The 22,490-nt window shown below is 37.1% G+C and overlaps 1 protein-coding gene across 1 annotated transcript; it reads right to left on the bottom strand.

Annotated features, from left to right (window-relative positions):
• Positions 1 to 806: 806 nt before the first annotated feature.
• On the bottom strand, positions 807 to 3,074 carry LOC143557988 (GDSL esterase/lipase At5g37690-like). Its single transcript, XM_077046924.1, has 4 exons — positions 2,882 to 3,074; positions 2,015 to 2,663; positions 1,511 to 1,532; positions 807 to 1,391 (listed from the first exon to the last, which is right to left on the bottom strand). The coding sequence occupies exons 1-4, from the start codon at positions 3,045 to 3,047 to the stop codon at positions 1,128 to 1,130; spliced, it is 1,101 nt and encodes a 366-aa protein (XP_076903039.1). The 5' UTR covers positions 3,048 to 3,074; the 3' UTR covers positions 807 to 1,127.
• Positions 3,075 to 22,490: the final 19,416 nt, after the last annotated feature.

Genomic DNA, 22,490 nt, shown 5'->3' with positions numbered 1-22,490 from the left:
ATAGGTTACGGGTTCTTTTAGGTTAACAATTAACCTATCAAATGCTAATCAATTCCAGTAATATTTGTTGTTTTGGGTTCGTTTATAACAAACTAACACAGATCTATGATTTCCCAAATCAAACCGAACCTATACGAACGATTTCTAACTATAAACGTAACTTGAACGAGTCGAACTACGAACACGGTTAAGCCTTGATGTTGTTTTGGTCCGTCACGACGTTCCAGCACCAACAAGCTCGGGTTTTCGCCTTCGGATCTTGGTTCGGGTTATAAGATGGTGTTGTGTGTGTTTTCTAAGGTATAGGCTAGTGTGTAGATTAGGATAAAAATGGAAAGGATTAGGGTTTAAGGGGTATTTATACTCCCTTAAGCCCATGGACCTAAGGCTCATCTTTCCCTTTTGGTCCATAATTAAGTCCATCTAAAAGCCTACTTATCCTATCATATTTTATTATTATTATTACTATCCGAACGAAAAATTGGGATGTTACAGATTGCTTTTGATGTGGGGAGAAAACTTAATAAGTTACACTTTTGATACTTATTAACTTATTGAAAAGTTATAAGGAGGTAAAATAAGGAATCCCAAACACCCCATTAATCCTGATAGTTCACATTCAAAATGTGGGTAAGGTCTAATGGTTCGGTTAGTCGATATCGTTGACGCAAGAGGATAATGATAAGGTCTAAAAGAGAGCCAATGGGCCAGTAAGATATAGATAAGTCTTTGTGGTATTTGAGTTCAAGTTAGTACTTCAGTCTAAGTAGGCGTACGTCTTCCAAGTTATGTTTAGTATAAATAGAATTTTTGCTTTGTTATATGCATCATTTTGAGAGTTTACTGATAAAGAAAAGACTCGGTAGCACTTGTGACTACAAATCCCTTGTGTTCTTCGTTTAATTTGTTTAACAAAGATCTGGGCCAACACGTGTAATTAATCCCACACAAGGCTTAATTATCTGGCATGTATTGTTCCCAAATAGGCTATGTGTCGTGGCTTAATTATTTTACATCAAAGGTGTAATATATACTCTCACTAGAAAATAATTTAGTGAATAGACAACCGGAAACGGAGACATGTATCAAATGGTAGATAGAATTCTAAGTTGCTTGGTTTGGATGAATCACACTGAAGATACTAAGTTCTGAACTGTGGTAGGGCGACAGATGTCTCGCAACAGTTCGCCGGACCAGGCTGAGTCAGCAATCAATGAGCTGACTGCAAGTCCAGGGTTGAATTGATCCCACCACACATGGGTTGAAGGATCTGCACAAGCCATATTCATGGACATGCACCCTCTCAATCCAGAATCCGTGCCTTCGCCACAACATGCATTCTTCACGTTCTTAATTCCTGCAAAATGTACCAGAATGCATATGTTAGAATCCTTTTATATGTTTGATTCACTTGATACTTCCTCACTGATGTAACTCGCTCAGCTCTTAATCTATTGAATTTTCTAGTTGGAATTGTGTGATTACGTCTTTTACACGTCCTATATAAAACATATGTGTTAGCATACTTCATGCTTTAGGATTTTAAAGCGAAAAAAAAAACAAAAACAAAAATCTTTCTTAATTATTAAAATTGTCCGGATTTTAAATCGGATTTAAGCCTAAAATGCCCCATAAGATTGAGCCAGTGCTGGTTACCAAATTATTAATTTTCGATAATGAAAAAAAATATATACATGTGTATAGCTTCCAGGAGAGACAGACAAAAGTCTTTTGGTTCTAGGTGATTTGTCATTTGAAGTGGCAGAATCTAAAATGCTTCGTGTCAGAGCTTGTCTGGTAAGTTGGACAAGTGCTGATATGAACTGTAAATATTTTAGGTTCTGTCATTTCGAATGGTTGTTCCCTAGAAACCAAAAGACTTTCCTATCCCTTCTACTCTTCTAGAAACCGTTAGGGCATTCGTTTTTATTCCATTTTGAAAAACAATTAAAATTCATTGGTTTCCATTAAAGATTCAAAATGAATTTTGAAGGGGCATATATCTTTTAGATGCTAAAATATAGTTTCAGTCATACCATAGGTGCTCGGGTTATTGATGATCTCCATCATAGGGCGATAAAAGTCACAAAAGATCAACTGAGCATCAGATAATTTCATACCGAGCCGAACAATGCGCTGTTCTAGAAAAGCATTATACTCCAAAACAAAGTTGTTAATATCAGCTGCACAAACCACCTCATCCGCGGCCGAACCATTGGTAGCATGCAGAAACCTCGGTGCACATCCTAAAGGAAGTATGCCCATAAACACAAACTTCCTCACATTTGAATCATAAAGATACTCAATAGCATTAGTCATTTGATCCACCAGTATCCGAGACAGCTTTTCAGCATCGGATCCTGGACCATTGGCAGATTTGCTGCGGAAAAGATTAATGTAGTCATCTTTGCCAAAAGATATGTAGAAGAGTGTGGAGTTTCTAATAAACTCGTTTGTGGTTTCTTGGCTGAGTTCTAGTTGTAAAAGCTGGAAAATCTCGAACACTTGGCGAAGCTGCTGGTTGAGTGACTGGAAGAGTGGAGTGGTTGGATTACTCAAGATGGTGGCTCCGGTTGACCCGAGGTTTATGCCTCGTTCAAGCACCTCTGAGGAACCATTTTGGCTATAGAATGGTATGGGATATGACAATCCAATCTTTTTTGCTACATCAACATATATAGATTATGAAATGTTATATATAATATTTAAGCTAATACTAATTAAGCGCGATGACATAAAACAAAGTAATTAAGCGCGACGAAATTTCCTATCCAATCTTTTTGGCTACATCATCATATATATTATGAAATGTTATATATTTAAGCTAATACTATTTAAGCGCGATGACATAAAACAAAGTAATTAAGCACGACGAAATTACCTAGAAGGTGCGGAAGAATTGAGGAATGCGGACCTTCGCAAGGGTGTAACGAAAGGTTACGAAGGAGATAAGGGAAAAAGAGTGTGTTTTCTCCACAATCAACAGTTGAATCTCCCATAATATACATGGCCTTCACATTACTTACTGTTATGTTGCTATTCACCATTTTTATAAATAATATGGTGATAATAGGAAGAAGAAGATAGATTTTCATTCTATTTATCATCTCTTGTTTTTCCTCTTATTTATTACTCTCAATAAGGTTCCTTTATATTGATTCAAAGTCAAGTAAACAGTTTGTGTTTAGTTTGAATACATATAATGAATTAATAAAACATACAAAAGGGCATCATGATATTTTCATTAAAAATTTAGAGATTGTTGGTCATCAGATTTTCCCCTATTTGGAATCTGACTAGCATTTGAAGACATGAAGATGTGCATGTATTCAATCAATCAATCAATCATGCCCAGTAAAATCCCACCGACAGTAAAGCTATAAGTAGGGTCTGGGGAGGGTGGGATGTAGGCACACCGTACCTCTATCCAAAGGAATAAAGAGGTGGCTTCCAGAGAGACCCTCGGCTCTAAGTACATGTGTATGAAGCAAAATAAAGGAAATCAAAGTTTAACAGTTATATAAAAACTACTACTAATTATAATAATATTAATAATAAGATCACAGTTTAACAGCTATATAAAAGCTAATAATAATTAATAATAATAATAATAATAATAATAATAATAATAATAATAATAATAATAATAATATATGTAAGGGAAATACCATTATGGTATGTGACCTAAATAAGTTAAGTCTAAGCCCTAAGGTATTCAATTCTCTCTAAAAATCCTTAACTTTAATTCTACTTCTCCACGAATTCCTATCCTCAACCATGTCCTCGGAGAGGTTTAGGTCTATCAAATCAAGTCTAATCCTCTCATTCCAAGTCAATTTCGGTCGTCCTCTACCCCTCCTCCCCTCTATAGTAGATGTGCATGTATAAGGAACATAATTAGGTGCATCATGAGATTATGTTCAATTCTCTACCCGGCGTTTACGAATCAACTAATTTATACAAACTTCGAGTTTGAGTTAATAGCAAAGACGAGCTATCCAATCAATTATTCTCACGGTGTGTTGATGTCTATGGAATGCGAGGAATAAAACAATTTTCAATAACACAAAGGTGTCGATTATAAGAATTAAGGAAGATATAAAACGACTAATATTCATTTCGGTAAAGAATAGAGGGAAAATTAATGATTGGATTAGATTAAGAGGTGTGGTGTAATTTTTCATTTTAGATCACCGTTGTTTAACGTGGTGTGTATATTGTAATGGGGTGTAATATTGGTGTAACCCGTTCAATTTCTTTTTTTTAAACATTATCTATGTAATAAACTAAATTAGTCAGATACACGCTCACATTTAATATATTAAAAATGAATGAGCATGTTTATAGTTTAAACAAGACTATTTTATATCGGCCAGTTTTAAATTTGTTCAATTCCTATTTAACTCTCCTAAATTGGATTAAAAAAAAATAATATTCGAGCATTACATTCAAGGCGTTTCATTCTCATTGGAATGCTGTGTAAACTTTAAAATGTGCTAGGACTATAGTATCGTTTTACGTTGTAGATTTGATCCATCAATTCGGCTTCGTTTTATGACTTATGACTTATGACTGTGTTTGTCCGTGACATGGGCTGAATCTTGCAAGAGGTTTGTTAAGTACCACTGGATCTGGGCTTTAGAATTAATGTGCTTCCAGTTCCCATCAACATAAACCCAAGACACAACTTGGGCCAGAAAATTTATAGAAGGAAATGGTCTTTAAAATTAGGGTTGTTCACGAGCCGAGCCGAATTGAGCGAAGGCTTGCTCATTACTTAGCTCGTTTACAACCTAACCGAACCGAACAACTGAAAATTGAACCGAGCGAAAATCGAAACGAGCCAAAATTAAATCGAGCATTTTTCGATCGAACATCGAGCAATTTCAAACATTATTTATTTCTTTTTCACTTTAAAATTTTCAATAAGAAACAAGTTTGAATGTTGTAAATTATATATTTTTTATAAATAAATTAGTAGTTTTTAGAAAAACATGTAATAGATTGTAATTTTTTATTAAAAGTAAGTTTGAAGTGATATAAAATGATCATGTAAACAAACTTTAGTATTCTAAAAACTTGAAACGAATAAATAAAACTATAAAATTGATTGAATAGGAAAAATTTAAAGGGGTTAAAAAAATTGTAAGCTTGTATTTATTTATGTGTTTTGTCTATATATTTATATATTTGTTCATATAAAATTATATATAAAATAAATTAAAAATATTCGAGCCGAACCGAACCGAGCAGACCTTTGCTCGTTGCTTGGCTCGTTTGCAAACTGAACCGAGTAGAGCGGCTCGTTTATAATCGAGCAAAAAAACGAGCAAGCAATTTCCGAGCGAGCAGCGAGCGAGTTTAAACGACAAGCGGTTTGAACGGCCCTATTCAAAATATAAGAATCACGTTTTCCGTTCTTTCTATTTATATTTTGGGTGTATCCCTTGATTTGATAATGAAATATACAAAACCATCAATTGAAAATGATCAAAAGTTGACTTCATTTGGAGAACTGCCATCATATTTACACTACATAACATATATATAATTAATATATAATTGATTAAAGACCTCATTTTCAAACACGTACTTCAAGTTGGCGAAATTTGTGATGATCATTTTAGAAAATATGAGAGTTGTATGACACTTTCAAGTTGAAATTATTTTAGACCATTCTTTGTGATGGGGGGCTTCAAAGCCCCTTTACTGTGTCACGTCAGCGTCACGTAAGAACCATGGGCATCGAAGCCACTTCAAAGATGTCCCGCTATCATTTAATGCCCGACGGGCGCCCTTATTATATATATATATATATATATATATATGTATGTGTGTGAGAGAGAGAAGGAGATAGCTGCTGAGAGGGGCCCACATACATCAACCGCGTCGGCCGTTGCTTTGCCCTTTTCCTCGTCGCCATGCATCCATCGGCGCCCCACTATAGTGTTTGGCGCCCAAGTCGCCCAATAAACCCTCTTGAGGGCGCCCCATAGTGGATGGTCTTTTGGTTTTCAAATGCTCACTAGGATAAATTTCACAAGAATTGTGTGTGTGGATGTGTGAATTTGAGAAGCTGAGTATTCGATCAAATAATAGAAAATCATACTTGAAGACTAGGGTTGGAAACTGCCTACATCATATAAACTCAAACATGCATGCACCTACACCTCATGGCTTGTTAAATCTATATTATGATTTATATTGGTCGACAAGTCAATCCAATTACACTAAAAGGGTGTTTGGGTGAGCTTTCAAACTTCTTTATCTGCTTATTTTATTTTTAAATAGGAAAATCATTTTTGAAATCTCCATTTAGAAGCTTTTGGAGATACTTTGTCAAACATCTTTTGCTTTTTAAATTCAAATAAGCAAATAAGCAAAATTTTAAGCTCACCCAAACACCCCATAAAATATCTAACAGTTTTCCCTCATTTTAGTGTAATCCTTGATGAACTTGAAAATTCGCTACAAACAACAAAGTTATGAATAAATGAAATATCATGACAAATGAATTTCATCTTAGTATATTAAACATTCCAAATATTCGAATATCGGGGTTCACTATGGATTAAACTATTGCTATATATTCAAAGTGAACACATGAAAATAAAGTACACAAATACTTACATACTAATATGTTCTTACTTGACACTATCTTTTACTAGCTGTGTTCCCCAATCCTTCGTAATTAAGCATATATATCAAGGCCAAATCCAACTATCTTCTTGAAGCATTTCATATAGATAGTCATTCTCCCTTTTCAACAGCGTATGCATTTTTTCAAAAGAATTATAAAGACGTTAACCTTCAACCCCAGCTAGTGCTTTGTCACTTATACCCCGCTACTAGGACGCTGCCCCCATGTACCCCCAACAACGAGGTGTTGCCCTCTTAAATCTCCCATTGGTTATAGGTTTACCCCCATAACGTAATAATAAACTCAAACAAGTGTGCACCCGACACCTCATGGCATGTTTAACGTATATTATGATTCTCATTTTAGTGTAATCCTTTAACTTAAAAAAAATCACTGCAAACAACAAACTTATGCATAAATGAAATATCGCGAATATTAAATTTCGTTTTAGTATATATTATACGTATATATGTGTGTATAAATCTGGTATGATCCATCACTTCTGTTAGGGCTCAAATTTTATAGTCGGATCTATGCTCAGGATCCCGAATATGTTCAGGATTTTCGAATAAGTTTAGTATCCTGAGTATTAATGCTAATAAATAGATATTTCTCTCTTGGTGTTGATTTATAATTGCAGATATTAATTGTTGATTTAATCCGTGCGAAATACACGGCTGGTGGTTACATAAAACGTGTGGAATGAGTTATAACCGCTGGGATTAAAGGCCAAGTAATGGTTAATGGTCAAATATTGACTACTATGCTGAAATCTCGCACTTATAGTTAATATCAGCAAGTGTGGCACCACGTTTGGGCACCACGTTTGATGAGTAACTCCCAAAAGAATCGGTCAAAGACGTGGGATGAACATTGAAGAACGTGGATAGACTCAAAAGAAGAGTTCCCCAACGGCTATATTGGAAGACTCATTCGGTTCCGGAATACTCAGAGAGTTAGTTAGGGATTTCAGCCTATCCTGCCGATACAAGTATTCTGAGGATTATACTTCGAGATATCCAACTGTCCTTTATTATTCTATTTGTTTTGCAGATAAGACCACGTGTTTAATATGCTAATATAAACGTGGGTTTGCAACGGCTAGTGCTTAGACTTCGTCAAATTAAACGTGGGCAGCAAGGGATAAGTGGAAGACTTAGTCTAGGGTTTCCGGATTTCTTGGAATATCTGTTGTAACTTTTACTTATTTAAACCATCTTATAGATACGTTTAGAACACACACTCTCACGACTTAGCTACTAGCAATCACTGTAAACACTTAAGCACTCGTTATTCTATCAGCTCCACCACTTGTAATCACATTTTTGTTATTAATATAATTGACGGTGATAGTTTTCACCGTCCGGGGGTTTTTTGTGCCGGAGATTATCATAATCACGTACCAATCCGACCAAAGATTACGTTCTTAATCTTTGACCGAAGCAATTCGGCCAAAGATTACGTTGTTAAGTAAGATTATCATAATCAAGGTTTTTTCCCTCATAATCACATCGTTGTGTTCAATCTTTTTATCATCAAGCACTCCACCTCACGCACTAATTTGATCAAAGTTACTTTGTTAATTTTTGACCGAAACAATTTGGCGCCCACCGTGGGGCAAACGGTTATTTGATCATTATTCACTCTTAAACTAAACCCTACTCTTAATATCCACAACATGTCTTCCCAACCAAAGATTATTTCCTCTTCTGCCGCAGCTTCAAATTCCTCCACAAGTTCGCTTATGCCTCTCCCTCCTGCTGGTGGTATCCCGAAGAAACCTGACAACGTTCAGAAGAAACCTGCCACTCCTGTGTTCTCAGGTTCGAAACCATCTCCCCAGGATCCCGTCATGGTATCCAACAACGACCTTCTGTCTCTGTACAGACGGCTACAGGAACAGATGGATCGCTAGAACAAGACCAACCAGATGCTCGTAAGGGAACTGGAAGATTTCAAGAAAGCCTAGAAGCCGGCGGAAGAATTCACACCACTAGTCCTGAGATCTCTGGATTTCACTCCTCCAGGATCTTCAGGATTGGTGCATCCAGAGCCGACCATGGCGTACAACTCTGGATCCTCATCATTCCAGCATTTGGGGTCTGCGGGGTTTCACTTATCTGGATCCCAAGGATACCCGTATGCGTCCTCTGCTGCGCTTCTTCAACATGCAGGATCCTCAGGATTGTCACAGCTGGGAGGACCCTCCGGATTGTTTCAACAGTTAGGATCCTCAGGATTGTTCCATCAGACGGGGTCCTCAGGCTCTTATCAACAAGCGATATCCTCAGGATTACCGCAAGGGTCTGGATTTTCAGGATTGTTCAATCAGGCTGGTCCTTATCAACAGGCGGCATCTTCGGGATTAGCTCAAGCTCAGCAGCTCTCAGGATCCTCTGATGTGCACCAGGGAGACTTTATCCCAATGCAGGCTAACGCTCCAACTGCTCCGTTTACCAACCCTGGAAATACTATGTTTGGGAATACGAGCTACAACGCCCAGACCGTTCCTCGTAATGTTAATCAGGGTAACTCTTTCAATACGATTCCATTTAATGCTAATCAAGGATTTTTGCAGGATGCAGGCATAAGTTCAAGTTTAGCCCGAGAATTACAGAAGCTTAAGGACAAAATATCAAATGTTCCCGGTGTAATCCGTCCCATAGCCGAAGTTCCCACTGATAATCACAAGATATCCCGGTTTGTGCCATCAATTAGCGACGTACATATCCCAAAACGGTTTCAAACCCCAAATATGAAACTATATGATGGCTCAACGGATCCTGAGGAACACGTCGCACAATATAGAGAACGTATGGAGATCAATCCAATCCCTATAGAAATCAAGGAAGCATGTCTTTGCAAAGAGTTTGGGTCTACCTTGACCGGAGCAGCCATGAAATGGCTACCTAACACTACCACTTCTTTTTCTCATTTAGTTAACAAGTTTAATAACCAGTTTTCTTGCAATAGAACTTTTGAGAAAATGACTGGTGATCTTTATAGGGTTACCCAGAATCCTGGGGAATCCTTGAGAGATTTTATTACCAGGTTTAGTAAGGAGTCGCTGTAAATTCCGAATCTAAACTCAGCTTCAGCAGTGGAAGCTCTCAAGTTGGGATTGGAAAAGGGCTCCTCTTTCTATGATGATCTCGTTATGACTCCATGCAGGTCATTAGACGAAGCAAGAAGCAGAGCTCTAAGGTATATCAGGCTAGAATACGACAAGAAAAACTTTAAGGTCGATATCCCGAAGTATGATCAGACGAACAGGAAAGCCGAATCCTCGGGAAAACCATATCGAGCAAAGCCTTACTACAAGCCTGATAACCCCAGGATTAATGCAGTAGATGATGAAAATGTTGAAGAATATCCTAAGATCTTTGAATATTGTTTTTCTGTTGATATTGGTGGATTAATGTGTGCCATGCAGGATTTAGGTGAAAAAGCCAGGTGGCCAAGGAAAATGGAAAGAGAAGGAGCCTAGAAAGACAAATCAAAATGGTGTGCCTTCCACGAAGACTTTGGACACTTGACTGATGATTGCATAGCACTTAGAGGAGAGATCAGCTATCTTCTCAACAAGAGACACTTGAAAGAGTTACTTGGCAAGAAGAAGGGAAGAGAGCAGGATCCGAGAAAGTTCCTAAAAAGCCGACTCCTCCACCAACGGATGCAAAAACAATCATGTTCATATCCGGAGGATCCAACATTTGTGGAACCTCTTATTCTGCTGCAAAGAGAAATGCTGACCAAAGAAAGTTAGAGGTGGTTGACAGACCAACAAAGACATCTGTTCTCACTCAAGAGAGGATTATATCCTTCGATGAAAGCGATAGAGTCGATGTTCAGGATCCTCATCATGATAGTTTGGTAATAACTTTATATGTGGCTAACCATTATGTACGCAGGATCCTCATAGATGGCGGAAGCTGTGTCAACATTATTCAATTAGACGTGCTGAAAAAGATGAATATTCCTGAGGATGAGATCGTCCCCAGTTCCTCAGTATTGGTTGGATTCAGTGGAGAAACTAAGAACACTATTTGGGAGATTAAGCTCCCAATATATGTAGAAGGGGTAAATAAAATGCAAAAATTTTGTGTTATTGACTGTTTATCTTGTTGAAATATTATATTAGGCAGGCCCTGGATACACGACATGAAAGCGGTACCCTCCACTTATCACCAGTGCGTGAAACTCCCAAGTCCGTGGGGAGTTATCAAAATCATCAGTGACCAACAAGACGCAAAGAATTGCTACACCTCTTCCATGAAGTGTACTGCCAAACCCCAGCAGGCGTAGCAATTACAGAAGACAGCACGAGATGTAATGGAGGCCATGGAAAAAGAAATTAAAGAAGTACCTCTTTATCCCGAGGATCCTGAAGTCAAAGTGCTGATAGGAACGAGTATTCCTGAGAATATTGAGTCAAATCTGCTCGATTTCCTCAAGACAAGGCTGTCAACATTTGCATGGAAACATGAAGATATGACAGGTATTTCCAAAGATATTATAACACATAAACTTGGAATTGATAACTCATTCAGGCCAATCCATCAAAAGAGAAGAAAGTTTGCACCTGAATGAAACATAATCATTCAAGAGGAAGTAGAAAGACTCTTGAAGGCAAATATGATTAGTGAAGTTCAATATCCCCGATGGTTAGCAAATGTGGTGGTTGTACAGAAAAAGACTGGCAAATGGAGAGTTTGTGTAGATTTCACAGACTTGAATAAGGCTTGTCCTAAAGATCCATTCCCTCTGCCACACATCGATTCGATGGTAGACGCTACAGCCGGCCACGAGATGCTAACATTTATGGACGCATCCTCAGGATTTCAGCAAATCCAGATGGAGCCCTCAGATCAAGAAGATACGGCCTTCATGACTCCCACAGGTATTTATTGTTATATTGCTATGCCCTTTGGACTTAGAAATGCAGGTGCAACCTATCAGAGGTTAGTTAACATGATGTTCAAAGAGCAACTGGGGGACACGATGGAGGTCTATATTGATGATATGGTGGTGAAGTCCAAGAAGGATGAAGAACACCTTCAAGATCTCAAGACAGCATTTGATATCCTCGACAAATACAACATAAAGCTGAACCCTTCAAAATGTCATTTCGGAGTAAAGGCTGGCAAATTCTTGGGATACATGGTCACCAAGAGAGGAATAGAGGCGAGTCCAGAGCAAATACAAGCTATCCTGAACCTGAAATCCCTAGAATCAGTCAAGGATGTTCAAAGGCTGACGGGCAGGATAACAGCGCTCAACGGGTTCATATCCAAATCCTCATAAAAGTGTAAAGAATTTTATGATAACCTAAGGAAAAACAAAAGGTTCGAGTGGACCAGTAAGCATGAGGAAGCTTTAGCATCCTTAAAAGCTTATCTTTCTTCTGCTCCTCTACTGGTAAAACCCGAGGAAGGTGAATCCCTATCTCTATATCTAGCTGTATCAAATAATGCTATAAGTGCAGTTTGGCTAAGGATATCGAAGGTCAACAACATCCCATATATTATGTAAGTAAAAGTATTTTGGATGCTGAAAACAGGTATTCTTATCTTGAAAAATTAATTTTAGCACTTATTATGACATCTACTAAACTTAGACACTATTTTGAAACTCACCCTATATGTGTTAAAACTAATTATCCTATTAAGACTGTTTTGAGAAAACCAGAAATGTCAGGTAGAATGGCAAAGTGGGCGGTGAAGCTAAGTGCATATGATACATATGAACCTAGAACTGACATCAAATCCCAGAAATTAGCAGACTTTGTGGCTGATTTCACTAGCGAACTTAAAGAAAAGACAGACTTGGAAGTCCAACAACTTGAAGAAACCAAAGGTAAGTGGAATCTATACACTGATAGTGCTTCAAATGTTAGAGGAACAGGTCTCAGGATTCTGCTGAAATCGCCACAGGGGGACATTATACCTCAATCCATATCCTGCGGATTTCAAGCCACAAATAATAAGGCATAATATGAAGCTTTGATAGCAGGATTACAACTAGCAACTGACATGAAAATCAGGTTTATTCAAGTACATGTTGATTCATTATTATTAACTAATCATTTTAATGGTTCATATACTGTTAGAGGAAAAAAAACTAATGAAATATCTAGAGCTAGTCAAAAAACTAGCAAAGTGTTTCGAAATGTTTGATATTTCACAGGTATTGTTTCGGTCAAAAATTAGCAAAGCAACTTTTGATCAAATTAGTGCGTGAGGTGGAGTGCTTGATGATAAATAGATTGAACACAACGATGTGATTACGAGGGAAAAAACCCTTGATTATAATAATCTTACTTCGGTCAAAGATTAAGAACGTAATCTTTGGTCGGATTTGTATATGATTATGATAATCTCCGGCACAAAAAACCCTCGGACGGTGAAAACTATCAACGTCAACTTTATTAATAATGAAAATAGGTGATTACAAGTGGTGGAGCTAATAAGTGATCGTAAATTATGGTGTTACAGTGTATGCTAGTAACTAGGTAAGTGAAGGTGTGTGCTCTAATGATATTATTAGCTCGTATATATAAGAAAAGATTACAACTGTTATCCCGAAATAACTGGAAACCCTAGACTACTTCTTCCATCATTCGTTAGTTGCCCACGTTCGAATTGAGGAAGTCCAGATGATATCCGTTGCAACCCACGTTCTTATAATCACATTTACCACGTGTTCTTATCTACAAAACAAACAAGAATAATATAGGACAATTGAATTAGTCAACGTACCTTCCTTAGAATAACAACTTAAGTCGTTATCCTTAAATTAGGCTCAATTCCGAGGATAAAAATCCGCACCCAACAGGTACCTAGAGAAGAGAATGTTGAAGCAGATGCCCTAGCATATTTAGCTTCATCCTTCAGGATACCGGAAGGTGTCGAGATTCCTATCATACATATCCTGAACCCAGCAATAGGAGAACAAGGTGTCAATGAAATATCAGAAGATGATGAAGATTTGGGAGTCTAGAATCCTGAGGATAATGAAAATTCTTGGATTACCCCGATCAGGAGATATATTCAAGATGGAGTTATCCCCAAGGAAGAAAACCCAAGAGATTTTCGCACAAAGGTAATTCCATATACTATAATGAATTATATATTATACAGAAAATCTCTTGCATGATCATATCTTAGGTGCTTCGAGAAGGCAGAAGCTCAAGAAGTTCTTCAGGATATCCATGATGGAGATTGTGAGAATCACACTGGGGGCAGAGCACTATTCTCCAAGATCCTGAGAACAGGATACTTCTGGCCAACGATGAAGAGGGATGCTATGAATTATTCTCAGAAATGTGATGCATGCCAGAGACATAGCAACATTTTGCACCAGCCAGCAGAACCATTATATCCTATTATATCCCCTTGGCCTTTCATGAAGTGAGGAATGAATATTGTGGGGAAACTACCAAGAGCTCCAGGAGGAAAAGTCTTTATGCTGGCTATGACAGATTATTTCTCGAAGTGGATCGAAGCGGAAGCCTTTGTTCAAGTCAGGGAGAAAGAGGTTATCTCATTCATCAAGCGCAATATCCTAACAAGATTTGGGATCCCGACAGAGATAGTGTGTGACAATGGCTCGCAATTCATCGACAAGAGAACAACTAACTTCTGTGACAGTTGGGGAATCAAGATGATCACGTCAACACCTGTCCATCCTCAGGCTAATGGACAGGATGGCATCTTATCAACAGAAGATAGCAAAGTCCAAGATTTGGTAGAAGTCTACTTGAAGATCTAGATGCGGTAGAAGAACTCCGAGATTTGGCAAAGATCAGAATGGCATCTTATCAACAGAAGATAGCAAAGTCCTAAAACAAGAATATCAGAGTTCGAAGGTTTCAAGAAGGGATTTGGTTCTCCGAAAGGCTTTTCAGAATACTACCAATCCTAAGGATGGAAAGCTTGCACCAAAGTGGTAAGGTCCTTACTTGATCGATTCAGAAGCAGGAAAGGGGCATACAAATTGTCTACCTTAGATGGTGACTTACTACCAAGGGCTTGGAATGCTATACACCTCAAAAAATATTTTATGTAAGACTTCTATCCCGAGGATAATTGTTATACTAAACAGCTAAGGTATGTATTTGAATTTATATTTTTTCATTTTTAATATTATTATTCTTCAATTAAGGTATTGACTTAAGCATCGGAGGGGTGTTAGCAAGGCTAACACCCACCCCTCACTTAGAGTTGATTGTTTTGTAGCCTGAAGATATGAGGAATTCTCATATAGACTACAGATAATTTGGGCCTTTGTCGCCAGTTAAGGTATTATTCAATACCTTCTAAGGTTTAAGGGGTTTTCACCTCTTCTTAAGATCGCCTGTAGCGCACGTTTATTCAGCCTTAGTTCGAGAGGATGGGGCCAACACATGAAATATAGTGACTTGTTACCTCGTTATCCTCGGCTATTGGTTTGAATCCCAAGGTTTAAGGGGTTTTCACCTCTTCTTAAGGTCGCCTGTAGCGCATGTTTATTCGGCCTTAGTTCGAGAGGCGGGGCCAGCACATGAAATATAGTGACTTGTTACCTCATTATCCTCAACTATTGGTTTGAATCTAGAGTTAATGGTAGACGTACCATCCCTAAGGGCCTCGTCGCCAGTTTATTCCTAAGGTTTCAGGGGTTTTCGCCTCTTCTAAGGTTTAAAGGGTTTTCGCCTCTTCTAAGGGCCTGGTCGCCTGTTTATTCCTAAGGATTAAGGGGTTTTCACATCTTCTAAGGGCCTTGTCGGCAGTTTGTTTAGGCCTTGTCGCCAGTTTGTTTAGGCCATGTCGCCAGTTTGTTTAGGCCTTGTCGCCAGAATTTCTGAAATTATTTTCAGGATAATGTTAATATTGCAGATTTGTCATTAAATCCCTAGAATTGGAGGAACATTCTGAAAAGTAATCTTATTACAAGGATGAAATGGTATATACATTATCAGAGTTAGTTGCTATATGATTCTGGTATGATTTCACATTTGTAAATATTTTATAAGATGAATTTTATGACTTGGTATTGATTTATTGAATTAAATTTAAACTGTTATTAAAGAATTCCATTCCTAATAAAATCAATTTTTTCTCTAAAGATTTAATAAACAGGGATTTCTAAGGTCTGATCTATTCTCGTAATGATGTCAACTTTAGTCGGTGCTAAATCATAAAATTTTGGTGCTACATGGAAAACAGTTTATTATTAGAAAATTTAACAGCAGAAATTGGTAAAAAGCAACTGTCAAATTTTGGGGACAATTGTTAGGGCCCAAATTTTATAGTTGGATCTATGCTCAGGATCCCGAATATGTTCAGGATTTTTGAATAATTTTAGTATCCTGAGTATCAATGCTAATAAATAGATATTTCTCTCTTGGTGTTGATTTATAATTGCAGATATTAATTGTTGATTTAATCCATGTGAAATACACGGTTGGTGGTTACATAAAACGTGTGGAATGAGTTATAACAGCTGGGATTAAAGGCCAAGTAATGGTTAATGGTCAAATATTGACTATTATGCTGAAATCTCGCACTTATAGTTAATATCAGCATGTGTGGGACCACGTTTGATGAGTAACTCCCAAAAGAATCGGTCAAAGACGTGGGATGAACATTGAAGAAAGTGGATAGACTCAAAAGAAGAGTTCCCTAACGGCTATATTGGAAGACTCTTTCGGTTCCGGAATACTCGGAGAGTTAGTTAGGGATTTCAGTCTATCCTGCCGATACAAGTATTCTGAGGATTATACTTCGGGATATCCAACTGTCCTTTATTGTTCTATTTGTTTTGCAGATAAGACCACGTGTTTAATATGCTAATATAAACGTGGGTTTGCAACGGCTAGTGCTTAGACTTCGTCAAATTAAACGTGGGCAGCAAGAGATAAGTGGAAGACTTAGTCTAGGGTTTCCAGATTTCTCGGAATATCTGTTGTAACTTTTTCTTATTTAAACCAGCTGATAGATACGTTTTGAACACACACTCTCACGACTTAGCTACTAGCAATCACTGTAAACACGTAAGCACTCGTTATTCTATCAGCTCCACCACTTGTAATCACCTTTTTGTCATTAATATAATTGACGGTGATAGTTTTCACCGTCCGGGGGTTTTTTGTGCCGGAGATTATCATAATCACGTACCAATCCGACCAAAGATTACGTTCTTAATCTTTGACCGAAGCAATTCGACCAAAGATTACGTTGTTAATTTTTGACCGAAGTAGGATACCGGAAGGTGTCGAGATTCCTATCATACATATCCTGAACCCAGCAATAGGAGAACAAGGTGTCAATGAAATATCAGAAGATGATGAAGATTTGGGAGTCTAGAATCCTGAGGATAATGAAAATTCTTGGATTACCCCGATCAGGAGATATATTCAAGATGGAGTTATCCCCAAGGAAGAAAACCCAAGAGATTTTCGCACAAAGGTAATTCCATATACTATAATGAATTATATATTATACAGAAAATCTCTTGCATGATCATATCTTAGGTGCTTCGAGAAGGCAGAAGCTCAAGAAGTTCTTCAGGATATCCATGATGGAGATTGTGAGAATCACACTGGGGGCAGAGCACTATTCTCCAAGATCCTGAGAACAGGATACTTCTGGCCAACGATGAAGAGGGATGCTATGAATTATTCTCAGAAATGTGATGCATGCCAGAGACATAGCAACATTTTGCACCAGCCAGCAGAACCATTATATCCTATTATATCCCCTTGGCCTTTCATGAAGTGAGGAATGAATATTGTGGGGAAACTACCAAGAGCTCCAGGAGGAAAAGTCTTTATGCTGGCTATGACAGATTATTTCTCGAAGTGGATCGAAGCGGAAGCCTTTGTTCAAGTCAGGGAGAAAGAGGTTATCTCATTCATCAAGCGCAATATCCTAACAAGATTTGGGATCCCGACAGAGATAGTGTGTGACAATGGCTCGCAATTCATCGACAAGAGAACAACTAACTTCTGTGACAGTTGGGGAATCAAGATGATCACGTCAACACCTGTCCATCCTCAGGCTAATGGACAGGATGGCATCTTATCAACAGAAGATAGCAAAGTCCAAGATTTGGTAGAAGTCTACTTGAAGATCTAGATGCGGTAGAAGAACTCCGAGATTTGGCAAAGATCAGAATGGCATCTTATCAACAGAAGATAGCAAAGTCCTAAAACAAGAATATCAGAGTTCGAAGGTTTCAAGAAGGGATTTGGTTCTCCGAAAGGCTTTTCAGAATACTACCAATCCTAAGGATGGAAAGCTTGCACCAAAGTGGTAAGGTCCTTACTTGATCGATTCAGAAGCAGGAAAGGGGCATACAAATTGTCTACCTTAGATGGTGACTTACTACCAAGGGCTTGGAATGCTATACACCTCAAAAAATATTTTATGTAAGACTTCTATCCCGAGGATAATTGTTATACTAAACAGCTAAGGTATGTATTTGAATTTATATTTTTTCATTTTTAATATTATTATTCTTCAATTAAGGTATTGACTTAAGCATCGGAGGGGTGTTAGCAAGGCTAACACCCACCCCTCACTTAGAGTTGATTGTTTTGTAGCCTGAAGATATGAGGAATTCTCATATAGACTACAGATAATTTGGGCCTTTGTCGCCAGTTAAGGTATTATTCAATACCTTCTAAGGTTTAAGGGGTTTTCACCTCTTCTTAAGATCGCCTGTAGCGCACGTTTATTCAGCCTTAGTTCGAGAGGATGGGGCCAACACATGAAATATAGTGACTTGTTACCTCGTTATCCTCGGCTATTGGTTTGAATCCCAAGGTTTAAGGGGTTTTCACCTCTTCTTAAGGTCGCCTGTAGCGCATGTTTATTCGGCCTTAGTTCGAGAGGCGGGGCCAGCACATGAAATATAGTGACTTGTTACCTCATTATCCTCAACTATTGGTTTGAATCTAGAGTTAATGGTAGACGTACCATCCCTAAGGGCCTCGTCGCCAGTTTATTCCTAAGGTTTCAGGGGTTTTCGCCTCTTCTAAGGTTTAAAGGGTTTTCGCCTCTTCTAAGGGCCTGGTCGCCTGTTTATTCCTAAGGATTAAGGGGTTTTCACATCTTCTAAGGGCCTTGTCGGCAGTTTGTTTAGGCCTTGTCGCCAGTTTGTTTAGGCCATGTCGCCAGTTTGTTTAGGCCTTGTCGCCAGAATTTCTGAAATTATTTTCAGGATAATGTTAATATTGCAGATTTGTCATTAAATCCCTAGAATTGGAGGAACATTCTGAAAAGTAATCTTATTACAAGGATGAAATGGTATATACATTATCAGAGTTAGTTGCTATATGATTCTGGTATGATTTCACATTTGTAAATATTTTATAAGATGAATTTTATGACTTGGTATTGATTTATTGAATTAAATTTAAACTGTTATTAAAGAATTCCATTCCTAATAAACTCAATTTTTTCTCTAAAGATTTAATAAACAGGGATTTCTAAGGTCTGATCTATTCTCGTAATGATGTCAACTTTAGTCGGTGCTAAATCATAAAATTTTGGTGCTACATGGAAAACAGTTTATTATTAGAAAATTTAACAGCAGAAATTGGTAAAAAGCAACTGTCAAATTTTGGGGACAATTGTTAGGGCCCAAATTTTATAGTTGGATCTATGCTCAGGATCCCGAATATGTTCAGGATTTTTGAATAATTTTAGTATCCTGAGTATCAATGCTAATAAATAGATATTTCTCTCTTGGTGTTGATTTATAATTGCAGATATTAATTGTTGATTTAATCCATGTGAAATACACGGTTGGTGGTTACATAAAACGTGTGGAATGAGTTATAACAGCTGGGATTAAAGGCCAAGTAATGGTTAATGGTCAAATATTGACTATTATGCTGAAATCTCGCACTTATAGTTAATATCAGCATGTGTGGGACCACGTTTGATGAGTAACTCCCAAAAGAATCGGTCAAAGACGTGGGATGAACATTGAAGAAAGTGGATAGACTCAAAAGAAGAGTTCCCTAACGGCTATATTGGAAGACTCTTTCGGTTCCGGAATACTCGGAGAGTTAGTTAGGGATTTCAGTCTATCCTGCCGATACAAGTATTCTGAGGATTATACTTCGGGATATCCAACTGTCCTTTATTGTTCTATTTGTTTTGCAGATAAGACCACGTGTTTAATATGCTAATATAAACGTGGGTTTGCAACGGCTAGTGCTTAGACTTCGTCAAATTAAACGTGGGCAGCAAGAGATAAGTGGAAGACTTAGTCTAGGGTTTCCAGATTTCTCGGAATATCTGTTGTAACTTTTTCTTATTTAAACCAGCTGATAGATACGTTTTGAACACACACTCTCACGACTTAGCTACTAGCAATCACTGTAAACACGTAAGCACTCGTTATTCTATCAGCTCCACCACTTGTAATCACCTTTTTGTCATTAATATAATTGACGGTGATAGTTTTCACCGTCCGGGGGTTTTTTGTGCCGGAGATTATCATAATCACGTACCAATCCGACCAAAGATTACGTTCTTAATCTTTGACCGAAGCAATTCGACCAAAGATTACGTTGTTAATTTTTGACCGAAGTAAGATTATCATAATCAAGGGTTCTTTCCCTCGTAATCACATCGTTGTGTTCAATCTTTTTATCATCAAGCACTCCACCTCACGCACTAATTTGATCAAAAGTTGCTTTGTTAATATTTGACCGAAACAACTTCAACTATATATCGTCAGGATAGAAATTTTAGAGTTATACCAACTACATGTTGTCGGGAAAAGTTCAGAAATAGTTGTCGGGGTAGGTCTGATTTGTTGTAGTGATAATAAACTCAAACATGCATGCACCTACACCTCCTGGCTTGTAAATCTATATTATGATTCTTATTGATCGACAAGTCGATCCAATTACACTAAGGGGTGTTTGGATGAGCTTTTCAAACTTGTGTATTTGCTCATTTGATTTTTTAATAGGAAAAACTCTTTTGAAATCTTCTTTTTAAAACTTTTAGAGGGACTTTGCCAAACACCTTTTGCATAATTACCAAAATCAAATAAACAAAAATTAAAAGCTCACCCAAACACCTCTAAAATATCTAACAATTATCGCTCATGTTAATGTAATCCTTGATTAACTTAAGAATTCTCTACAACAACAAACCTATGAATAAATGAAATATCATGACTAATAAATTTCCTCTCAGTATATTACACATTCCAAATATTCGAATATCGGTGGTGTCACTATGAATTAAACTCTTGCTAGATATTCAAAGTGAAGACATGAAGCTAAAATACACAAATATTTACATACTAATATGTTCTTACTTGACACTATATTTTACTAGCCGTGTTCCCCAATCCTTCGTAATTAAGCATATATTAAAGGCCAAATCCAACTATCTTCTTGAGGCATTTCATATAGATAGTCATTCTCCTTTTTCAACAGCATATGCATTTTTCCAAAAGAATTATAAAAACGTTAAACTTCAACCCCAGCTAGTGCTTTGCCATTTATACCCTGCTACTAGGACGCTGCCCCATGTACCCCCAACAACGAGGTGTTGCCCTCTTAAATCTCCCATTGGTTAGAGGTTTTGCCCCATAACGTAATAATAAACTCAAACAAGTGTGCACCCGACACCTCATGGCATGTTTAATGTATATTATGATTCTCATTTTAGTGTAATCCTTTAACTTAAAAAAAATCACTGCAAACAACAAATTTATGCATAAATGACATATCATGAATATTAAATTTCATCTTAGTATATATTATACGTATGTGTGTATAAATTTGGTATGATCCATCACTTCAACAATACAATGCAATTAGCAAACAACATGGCTTCCAAAGTCAACCGTCTAAATCGATGTTAACAATTCATGTACTGTTAAATAACTCAATGCTCAGTTTCTAAATTCAGACTACCTTTATTCTTTGTTTTAATGTTTTGCGAAGTGTTAATATCAGGCGATAAGAGCACATTTCCTTCTTTTACGTGAAAACATATTTAATTTTGTTCTACACGGTAACGAAGTTTAAACCTTGTTTAAGATGAAAACATGTATTTTTACACTCTGGGTCTCTATGAAGTTTCGTCCATGGTTCTGCCTGTTTTATATTTAAGTATCTTAATTTTTTTATATAATTAGTGACAAATATAGTTAATGTGCTAAACCAACTACAGATAGTCTTCATAAATATGAAAATGAAAAAACTTTTCTTCGATATTAATTGCATGAAATTTGAAATATTTTATAACTTTCAAGTTAATAAATAAAGTATGCGCTGAAATAGTTTTATGACTTTAAAGTTGATAAGTCACTTTGTAGTTGAGAACATTATTCAAGTTTCGATACCGGTGTAGGCTGAATTTTGAATAAGTTTGCATGCATTGCAATTTGACTTTACTTTTCATGCTGACAAAACTTAAAACACAAGTAAATTTGGCCTGACTTCTTCCCAAGACATGTCTATGTAAATCATGAAGTACTAATCGACCATCTGATACCTTACCAGCGTCCACAGGTACTGTTTGTCTCTGTCCTTATCCCATATGTAATGCAATAAAATTTAACTTTTTTTAAATGAGATAGATTAAAGAAACTTAATTATTTATATACTAGCTTTTATCCTCATATTGCGGGGGTTGTTTTATATTTTTTGTTTTTAATTTATATATTTTTTATGATTTTCACATCAAATATTTGGTGAGATTAATTTTTAATTTAATGAGATGTGATAACCCGTTTAAGGACAATCTGGGGTTGGTGAGACCCATACCCGTGAATTCGGGTCAATTGCATGAGAAGCCTCCATTTACAAATAAAGCAATTTGATGATTTGAGA

This window comes from Bidens hawaiensis, unplaced genomic scaffold, assembly GCF_021521415.1.
Source record: "Bidens hawaiensis isolate Kalapana, Puna unplaced genomic scaffold, B.hawaiensis_p1.1 tig00019312_1, whole genome shotgun sequence".
In the NCBI taxonomy this organism is placed as follows: domain Eukaryota; kingdom Viridiplantae; phylum Streptophyta; class Magnoliopsida; order Asterales; family Asteraceae; genus Bidens; species Bidens hawaiensis.
Note: the sequence above shows the minus strand (reverse complement) of the source record. Positions and strands in the feature narration are given on the sequence as shown.

Coding starts and splice junctions, on each gene's coding strand:
- LOC143557988 (XM_077046924.1), bottom strand. CDS start 3,047: ATGGTGAATAGCAACATAACAGTAAGTAATGTGAAGGCCATGTATATT. Junction 1,533..2,014: donor ATGACTGAAACTATATTTTA/GCATCTAAAAGA, acceptor AAAATCCTAAAG/CATGAAGTATGCTAACACAT. Junction 1,392..1,510: donor TGAAGTATGCTAACACATAT/GTTTTATATAGG, acceptor AACATATAAAAG/GATTCTAACATATGCATTCT.